The following is a 13901-nucleotide window of genomic DNA, read 5'->3' on the forward strand; positions in this document are numbered from 1 at the left end:
AGGAAGCTATGAAAATTCAAAGTCCAGGAAGCACTTCCTTTCAGTGCCTGGGTTCCCTTTTGAAAATATGGGATTGCATGTTATTTCGGTACAACCTGCGAGCTTGGAACAACAATTTCTTCCTGCTAAAAGGGTAAAAACTTCCAAGTTTTTCCTCGGACCTGATTAATCACTTCCCCTTTTCAGACAGCCAGCATATTCCAGGCTGGGAAACACATCACCTCCCATTTTGCACCGTTGCAAGAGGCAGCGTGTTTGTATGGCTTCAGTCAGTGAACTCTGAAGATTTCCGACAGATTTGACTTATGACTTCCCCACTTCACTTGAGCTCCCCTGACAGAGTCCTGTTCACAATTGCCAGTGTCTTCAACTTTCCACGAAATTTTCTTTCTATGTTGTACGCAGTCACTGAAACCATGATCCTCAAACATAAATGAGGCATTTTTTTGCTTTTATATGCCAATACAACAAGCAAAAGACAAATACCAATGTGATTTTGTTTTTTAAAAAAAGTAAACTCATCTACACAAAATAAACTTTGGCTGCTGTAGTAATCCTGGTCCTGTTGATCTGGCCTTTTTGTTAATTTCTAAATTGAAGTTTGTTTATTTTTATGAGCTGTGTCTTAATAAATTGTCATTTATGCAAAATTGCTGTACCCTGAGCCTTGGATATGCTTTGGTCAGCGTACATACTATGTGCGCGAAAGCAGGCGAGTAGCCCTCCTCATTCTGTAAGCAGGAACGGTGAATGTTCAGTATCTGTGCATTTAATATTGGGGATTCTTCACTATATATTCCACATTTCTAAGTATGTAGTATTGTAACTAAGAATTAAATTTGTTTTTGACAATTGAGCATTGTACAGATTCTTTAGGGAAGGAAATCTGCCATCCTTACCTGGTCTGGTTGACTTCAGATCCATAGCAATGTGGTTGACTCTTAAATTCCACCTTCATTGGCTCAACAAACCTCAGTTCAGTGATGTTACAATTGAACATCCTATGAGTTGTTGAATTGCCTTAAAATGGGACAAATGTTCTTACTTAGTAAGGTCTGAATTTAATTTTTATATTCTGGGCTGTTGTGAAATGTTGGTGAGGCTTCACCTGGAATACTGCGTACAGTTTTGGTCCCCTTATCTTTTAAGAAAGATGGATATAGTAACAATCCAAAGTAGATTCACCAGGCTAATTCCTGGGAAGAGAGGGTTGTCCTCTCGAGAGACTAAAGAATCTGGGTCTGTATTCCTTAGAATTTAGAAGAGTACAGGGTGACCTTATTCAGAAATGAGATTCTGAGGTGGCTTTACTGGGTAGATGGTGAGATGTTTTCGCTACTGGGAGGGTCTTGAACAAGGGGTCATCGCTACAAGATAAAGGGCCGGTCGTTTAAAACTGAGCTTGTAGAAATTTCTTCTCGCAGAGGGTGGTTAGAAGTATTTAAAGCGGAGGGGAATAAATATTTGATAGATCAAGGAACAGAGTGCAGTGGGGGGAACGGCACAAAAAAGGAACTGAAGCCAGCATAGATCAACTATGTTTGTATTGGACAGTGGGCAGGCTTCAAGGCTTACTATCTTATGTGATCCACCAGACTTTGCTCATGAAAGTTTATACAACATATATTGCCATCAGTGCTGTGAACCTTCTGTTGTGCCAGAGTACAAACAATTTATATTTGTTTGCACTATCAGTGTTCATGGTTTATAGATTTTTTTGCTTTTTTTTTCATGGGTTGTAGAAGACGCTGCCAAGGTCAGCGTTTGTTGCCCATCCCTAATTGCCCTTGAACTGAGTGACTTGCTGGGCCATTGTAGAGTCAACCACATTGCTGGGGTCTGGTGTCACGTGTAGGGCAGACCAGATAAGGATGGCAGATTTCCTTCCCTCAAGGACATTAATGAACCAGATGGGGTTTTATGGCAACCAGTGACGGTTGTCATGGCCCCCATTTCTGAGACCATCTTTATATTCCAGATTTGTAAACTGAGTTTAAATTCCACTGGCTGTCGTGATGGGATTTGAACCTGCGCCCCCAGAGAATTAGCCTGGGCCTCTGGATTACTTGTCCAGTATAATTGCCGCTGTGTTGTCATCACCATTTAAAAACTAAATAACTCCCTCAGTTGACAATAACACAGCCTGGAGTTGTACTGAACCATTTGAATGGGGAAGGGCTGATACAAAATGCCAATGTGTGCCACAATTGCTGTGCTTCTGTCTAGAGCTCTCCTTGTACCAGAGACAAGGAGCCCAGGCTTGGTTTGATGTCTTCTGTAATCCGTATAGCACAGTACCATCAATAAGCTTGTTATCTGTAGAAATATCTGGAGGATATGAATGCGTTTATTTTCTCTCTAGGCTCCACCTCTGCAGCAAGTGGCCTGCAGCTTAGGCCTCTGCAGATCCTTAGCGGAGCGCAGACAGGCTTGGAAACAAATGGTTGCCCTATCCTCTCTTGCTATGGCTTGTTTGCATTTGGTAATTGGGGATTAGCACTGCACTCGAGTCAGGAGATTAAAGACCTGCCTTGTAGTCTGGGAGTGGCAAACCCTTGGAGATTAATGTCAAGAACATCGATTTAATCTTGCAGACCTAAAAAGATGGTTTAAAAACACATTTTTGAAATACTATGCCATTCCAGATATTTGTCATAGAGGCTTTTGATTGTCAGGTCACAAATGTTGTGTAGGAAACAGAACGTTTTCCAGATAAATGTAACATTTTGTTCAGAAAGCCAACTCAAAATTGCCGTGTGAATTTGGCAAAGTTGGGTGAACCCTCACCACTTTAGAGATCTGAAGTAATTGGGCTCCACCATAGTAAAGACAAAATGAAGTTTGGTGGTGCTGCTATTCCAATGTGCACCTCAGAAACTTAGAAATTAGAAGAAGAAGCAGGCCATTCAGCCCTTTTGAGCCTGCCCTGCTATTCATCTTGATCATGGCTGACCATCGAATTCAATATCCTGATTTCCCCCCTCTTCCTCCCGTATCCCTTGAACCCTTTAGCCCCAAGAGCTATAGCTAATTTCTTGAAATACGACAACATTTTGGTCCCAAATACATTCTGTGAAAGTGAATTCCACGCATTCACCACTCTCTGGGTGAAGAAATTTCTCCTCAAACCTCAGTTCTAAAAGGTTTACCTCTTATCCTCAAAATATGACCCCTAGTTCTGGACCCTCCCACCATTGGGAACATTTGTTCTGAATCTACCCTGTCTGACCCTATTAATCTTCCGTAGTCAGTTGCACACTTTTTCTTTGGAACCCATTCCCTTACCTCTTGAAATGCTGATTACTTTTGACGTGCCTTTCCATTGGTACCTCGTGCAAGTAAATCTTTTCAGGTTATTAACATAGGAACACGGTTTTCCTTACTGCAATTCTGCCCTCGCCACATACCCATCACAAACACAGACAGTCAGTCAGAGGTTCTGGCTGATAAGCGGAATCAGGAACTCTGGATTTATTTGCACATTTTCCCCCGCCGTGCTTTTAGCCCAGGAGTGTGCCAGGGCCAGTGGTAGCAGGTGAATAGCTTTACTTCCCTTCACCGTTATGTGGAGAACAATTGAAGATGGCATTTGGAATCAGTGGCATTAGCACTTGGTGAATTTGGGAAGACTTATTGTTGCAAGTGTTTGAAATCTGGGTAGCTCCAGTGAACAGTCTTTTCCTGCTCTCCCCACACCAGCATCTGAGACTATCTTGGATATAAATGGAACGATTTTACATGCCAGTGGATTCATTTCATGTATTTGACATTTGAACCACCTTGACATTGTATCAGATCATGTTTTCTATTTGTCTCACGCAAAACCATGGCTCCTTAAATATATTACATTGATTTTAAAAAAAAAATCCACATGCACAATTTCTATTAGTGCCAGCAATTTTCATAAGTATTAATACGTCTTGTAAACCAAGTCTTGTGACTTTCTTTGTCACGATAAAATGGGCAATGAATTGTGCTGGGGCCTTTATTCAAAGGCTTGAATATAAGGTAGGAACCCGAGAAGGTGATTCAGACAATCTAATTAGCTAGGCCACGTACAGGAGATTATTCTTGTCCCTTTTTCATCTCCCTATCTGGGTCTAGTCCTCAGTTGGTGTTGCTTAAGGGAGGCGATGGCCTAGTGGTATTATTGCTAGACTATTAATCCAGAAGCTACCCAGATGTTCCGGGGACCCGGGTTTGAATCCTGCTGCGCCAGATGGTGGAATTCAAATTCAGTAGTGAAATATCTGGAATGAAGAATCTACTGATGACCACGAAACCATTGCCGATTGTTGGGACAACCAGTTTGGTTCACGAATGTCCTTTAGAGAAGGAAATCTGCCATCCTTACCTGGTCTGGCCTACATGTGTCTCCAGAGCCACAGCAATGTGGTTGACCCTCAGCTACCCTCTAAGCAAGGGCAAATAGGGATGGGCAATAAATGCTGGCCAGCCAGCAACACCCATGTCCCATGAATAAATAAAACAAATCAGGAATTGCCAGCATGGAGCAAATCCCCAGTCTGCCGGTCTTTTCATGATTGCTGCTGTCACTACTGGGAGTACTACGCTGAAACAAGTAAATTAGCTGTTTAAATCATGGCAGATTTGCCAGAGAACATGACTTGGTGACCAAGGGTAAACAACTCGATGAGTGTAATTTAAACAACAAAACGTTACTGTTCTGAGCGGCCTATTTATAATTATGCATTTTTACAGTCCTCCTTTGTGTCTTGTGCTACTTTCCCCTGTAGGAGGCAGAGAAGGATGCAGGCTATCCGGCAGTGATCGTGGAGCCAGTTCCCAGCGCCAGACTTGACCAGGGCTACGCTGCACAGATATTGGTCTATGATGATGAAACCTATTTGATGCAAGATGTGGCAGAAGAACAGGAGATTGAGACAGATTTGTCAGAAACGGGTAAGAGTTGTACTAATGGAGGGGGCGGTTGGGGAAGAAAATCCACGTGGAATTAATCCTGAAACCCTTTAAATTAAGACAGTGCAACAGAACCATGGAGGGAAAGAAAATCGGTGGGTGTGCCCACATTTGCACGCTGGCTTTGTTTTTGTGGCAGATGCTTTAAAAATAAACGTAATTCCATACCTAATAAACTGATGTACCATTGCACGTGTAAAAATAATCTTCAATCTTCAGTGCAGGGGGTTGAATTTGTATTAGTCTTAAATTTTTTTTTGGTTTCTGGCTTCCTGAGTGTGGGAGAGACGAGGGCCGTGCAGCCATTGCGACTGGTAGGAGGTAAGTAAATGGGTAGGTCTCAGTGATTGCCCTCTCTATCTTTATTATTTTCTTTTTGAAATTCTTCCCGCCCTTCCTTGGCATAAAACACCTGGATTTTGCTGTATGTTTTCACAGAATAACACTGAGATCCATGGGAATATTAAACATATTGTTGCAGTCCAACTATGAATAAGTATCCTGCCACCTTCTGGAACATTAATATATTGTTTCCTTTCTGACTTTTCTGCTTTCCTATTTTCTGAAACACACACTACTGTCTTTCAGTTTGATAAGTGTGCACATGGCCATTCTTAACAAGTGGCTGCGTTTAGTGGTGTTCTTAAAACCAGAATGCTGGAAATTTGAAACAGAAGCAGAAAGTGTTGGAAAACTCTTGGAGTGTGGCGACTAGGGGATTTTCACAGTAATTTCATTGCAGTGTTGATGTAGGCCTACTTGTGACACTAATAAATATTTAAAAAGTGTACCCGTGGAGAGAGGAGCAGAGTTAATGTTTTGGGTCCAATTTGATTGTCCTTCAGAATCGAAACGGGATATTATGGGGAGGCGATGGCCTGGTGGTATTATCACCAGACTATTAACCCAGAAACTCTCACCTAATGTTCTGGGGATCTGGGTTCGAATCCCACCATGGCAGATGGCGGAATTTGAATTCAATAAAAAATATCTGGAATTAAGAATCTACTCATGACCATGAAATCAATGTCGATTGTCGGAAAAACTGAACTGGTTCACTAATGTCCTTTAACGAAGGAAATCTACAGTCCTTATCCGATCTGGCCTACGTGTGAGTCCAGAGCCACAGCAATGTACTTGACTCTCAACTGCCCTCCAGGGGCAACTAGGGATGGTCAATAAATGTTGGCCAGCCAGCGACAGCCATGCCTGATGAATGAATAAAAACAAAATGATGTTGAAAACGTTGGGGAGGATAAGCTAAAATAAAAAGCAAGGTGAGAGGGTGGGAGAGATTAAATGACAAAGATGTCATGGGACAAAAGGCAAAGGGAGAGATGGGTAATTAGGAAGCAAAGCATTAGTCTAGGGTAAGTGTTGATAGCAGAATAAAGAATGGATATGCCAGACAGCCTGTGTGTGGTCAGCCACGTTTGATGTGGAGAGGTGTCCCTCAAGCTGTAAACCGCTGGCGACAGACTGGTGATCTGTTGTGGTAATAACTAGCTAAGGGAATGGACCTGAGTGCACCACTAGGTGCAGGATCTGTGAATGTGGAACATTAAAGCAAAATGCAGACTGGCATTTGGCCAAGAAGGAAACAAAATGGAGGACCGTGTTCATGATCTGAAGCATAGTTGAGTCCTGATGACTGTTAAACACCGAATTGGAAGAGAATGTGCTGGTCCTCTGGCTTGTGTTGCTTTTCAGTGGAATGCTGTAGCAAGCTAAGGACAGAAATATTGAGCACGAGAACAAGGGGGTAGGTGGCAATGGCAGGCAATGGGAAGGTTTGGGTTATGCTTGCGGATTGAGAGGTTCCTGCAACGCGGTCACTCTGTTTCACTTTGGTTTCCCCAGTGTAGAGGAGACTGCATTGTGAGCAGCAAGTATACAGTAAATAAATTGAAAGAAGTTCAAGTAAGTTGTTAATTCACTGGGAAGGAGGGAGCAGGTAAAAGGCAGGCATTACATCTCCAGCGATTGCATGGGAAGGGAATGAGGTGTTTGGGGTGATTGAGGTGAGAGTAAGGGTGTCGCAGAGAGAATGCTGACACAGGATTAGGGTTAGAGGAGGTGATGTTTTTGGTGGTGGCATCATGCCACCACCAAACACATGGAAGGTTTGGAGGTTGGGCACTTGACGGAGGATGATCATCTGAATATCGAGGCTGGTGGGATGGGAATTCAGGACAAGAGGATCCCAATCAAAGAACAACACAGCAAAGGAAACGGGCCCTTTGGCCCTACAAGCCCGCACCGCCCATTTTAACACTGTGAGTGCCTCTTTTCAATCCTCCTTCTACCTATGACTTTTGTCTACATCTCAGGGACTCCACAATAAAGGGGTACAAATTTAGAGAATCATATGTGCACCAGATTAAGGGAGATCCAATTTGGGGACAATTTATTCACACCAATCAGCCTAAAAGCACGTTTTTGGGGTGTGGGAGGAAACCGGAGCACCCAGAGAAAACCCACAGAAGCACGGGGAGAATGTGCAAAATCGTGATTCTGGGAGGGCTGGGGATGGGGGTGAGGGCAGAATTGCAGGAAATGGGTCGAGCACAGTTGAGGGCCCTGTCGACTACAGTGCAGGGTAATCCCAGTTGGAGGCAAAAGGAAGACATATCTGAAGCACCATTGTGGAAGGTAGCATCATCAGAACAGAGACTGGAATAGAGTCCTTTATAGGAAGCAGGGTGTGAGGAGGTATGATTGAAGTAGCTGTAGGGGATGGTGGGCTTATAATAAACATTAGTAGACAACTTATCCCTAGAAATGGAGACAGAAGTCAAGGAAAGGAAGTGTTGGGGGTGGATCATGTGACAGCTGGACAAGGGTGGAAGTTGGAAACAAAATTGAGGATATTTTCCGGTTTCACCCAAGAGCATGAAACAGCACCGATAGTTATTGATTTACTGGATAAAGGAGGTGGCCTGAGTACGACTAGAACAAGGAATATTCCACATACCTCAGAAAAAGACAGGCATAATTCAGGCCCACATGGGTACCCATAGCGACACCTTTTTATTTGGAGGAACTGAGACACGTTAAGGGGGAAAGTATTCAAAGAGAGAACAAGTTCAGCCGGGCAGGAGAGGGTGGTGGTGGATGGAAACTGTTCAGGCCTTCATTCAATGGCAAGTGGAGAGCACTCTGACCATCCAAGTGGGGCATGGAGGTGTAGAGGGATTGGACATCCAGAGTTTTGTTGCATTGACGAAGGGTATCCAAAGAATCTCAATTTTAGTTAGGAAGAGATGACCCGGGAGGAAAAAAATAGAAGAAGAAATAAATTGCTTTGGGCAGGAACAGGCTGAATAAAATGGGTCCACCAGGACGGTGCTGTTTATGGATTTTGATAAGGAGGTAGAAGTGAACTGTTTGGGCTCTGTAACGTGGGAAGCTGTGTAAGGAAGATCTTCAGATATGAGGTCAGATAGGTTTCTAGAAACAATGGCGTGATGTTCGGTGATGGGGCCACAGTCCAGGGGGAGGTAGGAAGAGGTATCTAAGAGTTGGTGCTCAGCCCCTGCATAGTGGAGCTTGGTCAACCAGACAGCAGCAGCAGCACCAGTGTTGTCATCAAACCTGCTGACGATGTCAGGGTTGGACCTGAGGGAATGCAGTGGAGCGGGTTTAGAGGGAGAATGCTTACAGTGGCTGAGATAAGTAAAGAAATGAAGGCGGTCGATGTCACGTCAACAGTTCTGAGTGAAAAGGGGTTAAGAGGCCAGAGGGAGGGGTCGGGGTGGAGAACGAATACTGGTGGCAGGTGAAAGGCTCTGTTGGGGGGTGGGGGTTCTCCCTGACTAAAGCAGTAAAGGTGGCAGGAAATACCTGGTTTACAATTCCGCATCTTACAAAGTGAATCACCGGATCAGCCTTGTGGAAACTTTGAGCCTTAAACTCCTTCAATTACTTTGTGCTGCTCAGACTCCCAGTGTGTGCTCCATTTACAGCAAGTCCCCATTTAATGTTTTCTCGCTTTAGTGTTGCTACGTTAATGGGGCTGTTGCAAGATTCGTTTTAGCATTGTTTTCCGCGCGACCCAGTTTGGTGCCATTTTGGAGTGGCCTCTCCCCTCCATGCTCTGCCAAGTTACTACCTGTCCGTGACACACCTTCTGACTGAGTCTCCACGCCCTGACTCCCCCTCTCGTTTCCTGGACCCACTTTCCAGTTTGAACGTCCAGATCTGATGCGAAGCCAGATCTCTCATGTTGTGCAAGTCCTGATGGTACAGTAGTGCCGAGCTGTGGCCGCTACCATCCATGTTTCTGTATAAATGCTCCTGCCAGCAAGTCCTCCGAGGGTGGACAGTAGGGCAGGAACATTAAAGAAAAATAGACATGGTTTGTAGCAGCCCCAACTTAACTTCTACATCAATCGGCTCTTGCATTTCCATAACATTGGAGCTCCAGCTTTGGAGTGGGTCTTCACAGAGGAACACAGGCCCAGGAGAGGGTGAGCCAAGGAGCGGGAGGTTTTGACCAGAGCAAGGGAGGGTTGGAGAGAGGAGAGGCTACAACTGTGGCCACATTTGTGGAGCTCTTTGCTGCAGAAGGCTGTGGAGGCCAGGTCATTGAGTGTCTTTACGACATAGGCTCTTGATTAATAAGAGGATCAGGGGTTATGGGGGGAAAAGGCAGGATAATGGGAATGAGAAAAAAAATCAGCCACGATTGAATGGCAGAGCAGACTTGATGGGCCGAGTGGCCTAATTCTGCTCCTGAGTCTTATGGTCTTATCTCTGGGAGCAAGGAGGGCAAGGGGCAAATTCACAACTCAGAAGGGGAGGATCTGCAACAACCAGTAGGATTGGGGAGTGGAAGATGTGGGAATCTGGATCTGTGGCAAGCCAGTGGTGCTGTGAGTAGAAAGTCACATTTTTATTTTATATTTTTAAATCAATTTTATTTTATAAGTTGTTTCATTTATCAATGTAGGAATTTAACAAAGTAAAATATTTCTGCCTTAAGAGGGTATAATGTTTTAATCTTTGTTTTTTCTGAAATGGAAGATTGAGCACCTATCTGCAGTTATAACATTGGTTCCTATGTTTCACGTAAAGATTTTCAGGAACACATCTATAACATGTTCGGCACAACTTTGTGGGCCGAAGAGCCTGTATTGTGTTGTAGTTTTTCTGTGTTTCTATAACTTTTAAGTGACATTTTACTGTACTGTATGTGAGTTAGTTGCTAACATTGCTAATGGGAATTGACACTTCCCATTGAACACAATGTGGGAGTCGCCCAGTTCTTCACTATAAATCAGATCCATTGCAACACTTTAGGTAAATGAGAATGTTTGTATTGTAATTACAGTGCGGTGTTTGAGAACATTGCCAGTTACAGTAGTAAAGAGGGAGATGTTTTCCCATTGGGCACCCTGCCAATCTCCATTTATGGCAAATATGTTACAAGACATATATTCTTGTCTCCCTTGTTTTCTGTGGGTATTGTGAGTACTAATTGTATTAAGCAAAAGCGTTGCCTATATTGCAGCCAGTTACAAATTTACTTCAAAGTACTGAAAACATTCAGCAAGTCTGGCAGCATCCATGGAGAGAGAGAAATGGTTCAGAATTAAAGAATCCTACGGTGCAGAAGGAGGCCATTTGACCCATTGAGTCTGTACCGACTGCAATCCCACCCAGGTCCTATCCCCGTAACCCCATGCATTTACCCTAGCTAGTTCCCCTGACACTAAGGGGTGATTTAACATGGCCAATCAACCTAACCCGCACATCTTTGGGCCGTGGGAGGAAACCGGAGCACCCAGAGGAAATCCATGCAGAAACGGAGAGAATGTGCAAGCTCCACACAGACAGTGACCCAAACTTGGAATTGAACCTGGGTCCCTGGCGCTGTGAGGCAGTGGTGCTAACAGTGTGACACCGTGTCACCCAACAACAATGTGACTGTTCAGACTCAGAAATTGAGGAAGAAGCTCAAATTACAAGAATTTGGACAAAATGTGTGGGGGTCAGAACCACAGTGGAAGAAATTTAGTTAAGACAAAAATATAAATATTGTGCACGTGCACACAATGAACAACAGGTGACATACCAAAGAAATGGCGTTTAATCAACTAAGGATGACATTCAGAGGGATTTGAGCATCTTGATAGATTTGATGTTTGACTCTATCAGTGCAAAGTAACAATCAACAAGCTAATAAAATGTTGAACTACATAAGCAAACCTTAAATCAGAGGGATTTTATTCAAGCTGTATAGTACTGCTGGTCAAACCACAACTTGAACATTATTTTCAGTTCTGATTACTAGGACACGAGGGAGATGATTTGCAAATAGCAGCCACTGTAACTGAGCCCTAGTGTCAAAAGTCTATTACCAGGAAAGGCTGGAGAAAATTTTGTTTGAAAAGGAGATACGCAAGACGTGATTTTAAAGGTATGTAAGATAGTTACAGGAATGGGAAATCAGTAAGACTATGTGGATTTAAAAAGGGATTTAAGAATAGAAAAAAAATTACTGTTGAATCTTTTTGTCTTGCACTCATCAGGACAATCGCAAAAATAACAATTGTGCAAGAAACAATTTATACTGCATGGGAAGAGAGTGCTAATTAGTTGGCAAGTGGACTCAGATTGGTGAACTATTGCCAACCAATCCGTATTCTCTTCTCATTCAGTATATATTTGTCGTTTCCTCAGACATGGGTATTCTTGCAATTGTCATGATGAGTACAAGATGAAAAGTTTTGACAAAATGTCTTTTTTCAGCAAAACTCCAGTTCTGTACGACCAAACAACTAATTAAAAAATGGTAATTGAGCTCAAGGATGCTTTGAAATGAACAGTAATTGGCAGAACAAAAGAATGCATAAGAGAAGCTGAAGCCAGAAGAGACCAGGAGAGTATAGCAGAATGAAAATGGAATGAACTGTGAGAAAGAGAAATTAAAGGAGCCATCTGGGATCAGCTAAAATTGTAAATCATAGAACCGCTATAGAACAGTTAGGATACTGGAGAAGATGGGAAAGGAGCCAGAGATTGTGGTCTGAACAACCCGGTAAGAAATAATATAAGAGACTGAAAAAATCTCAAGAACAAGTCCCAAACTCAAAGATAAAGGGTGCAAAGTACTGTTCTCCGGCATACTTCTGGTATTGTGTTAAGGAGGGGGGAATCACTTAAGATAATTGGGGATGTAATTGAGAATAAACGGCTGTCAACTGGTGTGTTTGTGTGATAAGAATTGGCTACGTTTGTGTCTAACTGAGGAAAGACTTAGAATTAAAAAGGGCTAGTGCAGAAAAAATGGACTGTGCCTCAACCAAGAAAAACAATGATCTTGTAAGGAATTTTGATCAAATACTGAGATGCATTGAGAGATCAATGGTGGAGTTGGAGCAGAGTAAGACTGGCCATGAAACTATACTTACCATAGGGTGGAATGTAACCAACCAGCAAGAGTGAACACAAACTCAGACATTCGTGAACTAAAAATGAGAAAGCAGAGACAAGTCCAAGAAAGAAAACAAAACTGTTCCATTAAAATCTGAATGTTAAAAGTATTAAAAGTTAGATGCTTAAAATAGAGATTGTTGTGGTGGTAAGGAACTTGAATGTATGTAGGATTGTCAACAATGTGCCTGATTCTACATAATAGTTTCAAGTATAACGTTAAGGTGTATAATGGATAGGAAAGGAAGAAATGCTGCCCTGTTTAAAACTAGGAGGTGGAATACAGGACATTAGCCATTTTTAACTAGAATAATTGATGTATCGTAGAATCCCTAGAGTGCAGAAGGAGGCCATTTGGCTCATCAAGCCTGCACCGACAACAATCCCACCCTGGTCTACAACTATTCCTGTAACCCCACATATTTATTCTTCTAATCCCCTTGACAGTAAGGGGCAATTTATCATCGCCAATCAACCTAACCTGCACATCTTTGGACCGTGGGAAGAAACTGGAGCATCCGAAGGAAACCTGCACATACACAGGGAGAATGTGCAAACTCCACACACAGTGACCCAAGGCCGGAATTGAACCCGGGTCTCTGGTGCTGTGAGACAGCAGTGCCAACCACTGCCACCATATGCCATCAGCATAAGAAAGATAGGAATGGTTGGTGTGAACGGTCACTTCAAACCAATATAAATTGGGGAAACCTCAAGTGGTTTATAGCTGGGCTTGATGAATGTAATGCATTATTGCTTTATTCCTCATATCAGGAAAAGCACTAAAATGTAGCGTTCACCTTACATGACTGAGATAATTTCCAAGACACGGAAGTTGTGACACTGGCTTGGAGCTGCGCGCAGAATAATAAAATTCAAATGATTTGGGTTTCAGAAATACCAAAGATAAAAGAGCTGTGTAAGTCTAAGCCTCTCACAGTTTGAATGCTGTGTCTAATTCTGGTCGCTAAAACACAAGGAAGTTGCCCAAGAGTTGGAGGCAGTGCACAAGGCTAGTCCTGGCTGTCAAAGGTGTGAGTTATAAGAGAATATTTAAAAAAAAACATTTTCAGTCCTGAAAGGAAGTGTGTGTGTACAAGTGTAAGGTGACTTATACAGGTAATCGAAACAGTAAACTAGATGGAAAAGGCAAATCTGGAGAAGTACTTTAAGTTGTGAGAATAAGATGTGGGGAAATGCTTCAAAATCTGTAGGATTAAAAAAACACATGGGCTTTGCTTGAAAATGCAGGCATGGTGGTTAGTTTGCAGCAATGTTCAGAGTTTAAGATCATGTATCACCAAAGGAAGGTATAAAGGGTCATCTGGACTCAGCGTCAGCTCTTTTCTGTCCTTGCAGATGTTATGATGTGGATGTGCCGGCTTTGGACTGGGGTAAACACAGTAAAAAGTCTGACAACACCAATCGGTTGGACTAAAACCTGGTGTTGTCAGACTTTTTACTTGCAGATGTTGCCAGACCGCTGAGATTTTCCAGCATTTTCTCTTTTTTGGTTTCATCAC

The 13901-nt window shown here is 42.9% G+C and overlaps 1 protein-coding gene across 6 annotated transcripts in view; it reads left to right on the plus strand.

The window, feature by feature from the left end:
• The window catches only part of LOC145346724 (ETS-related transcription factor Elf-2-like), a 129962-nt gene that overhangs the window by 58675 nt on the left and 57386 nt on the right, over positions 1 to 13901 (plus strand). For all 6 annotated transcript variants that reach the window (XM_080194381.1, XM_080194371.1, XM_080194418.1 and 3 more), the window contains one exon: positions 4758 to 4923. In XM_080194381.1, the coding sequence (XP_080050507.1) occupies positions 4758 to 4923 (166 nt within the window). The remainder of the gene's footprint in view (positions 1 to 4757; positions 4924 to 13901) is intronic.

This window comes from Carcharhinus amblyrhynchos, chromosome 1, assembly GCF_965287045.1.
Source record: "Carcharhinus amblyrhynchos chromosome 1, sCarAmb.v2.hapA, whole genome shotgun sequence".
In the NCBI taxonomy this organism is placed as follows: Eukaryota; Metazoa; Chordata; class Chondrichthyes; order Carcharhiniformes; family Carcharhinidae; genus Carcharhinus; species Carcharhinus amblyrhynchos.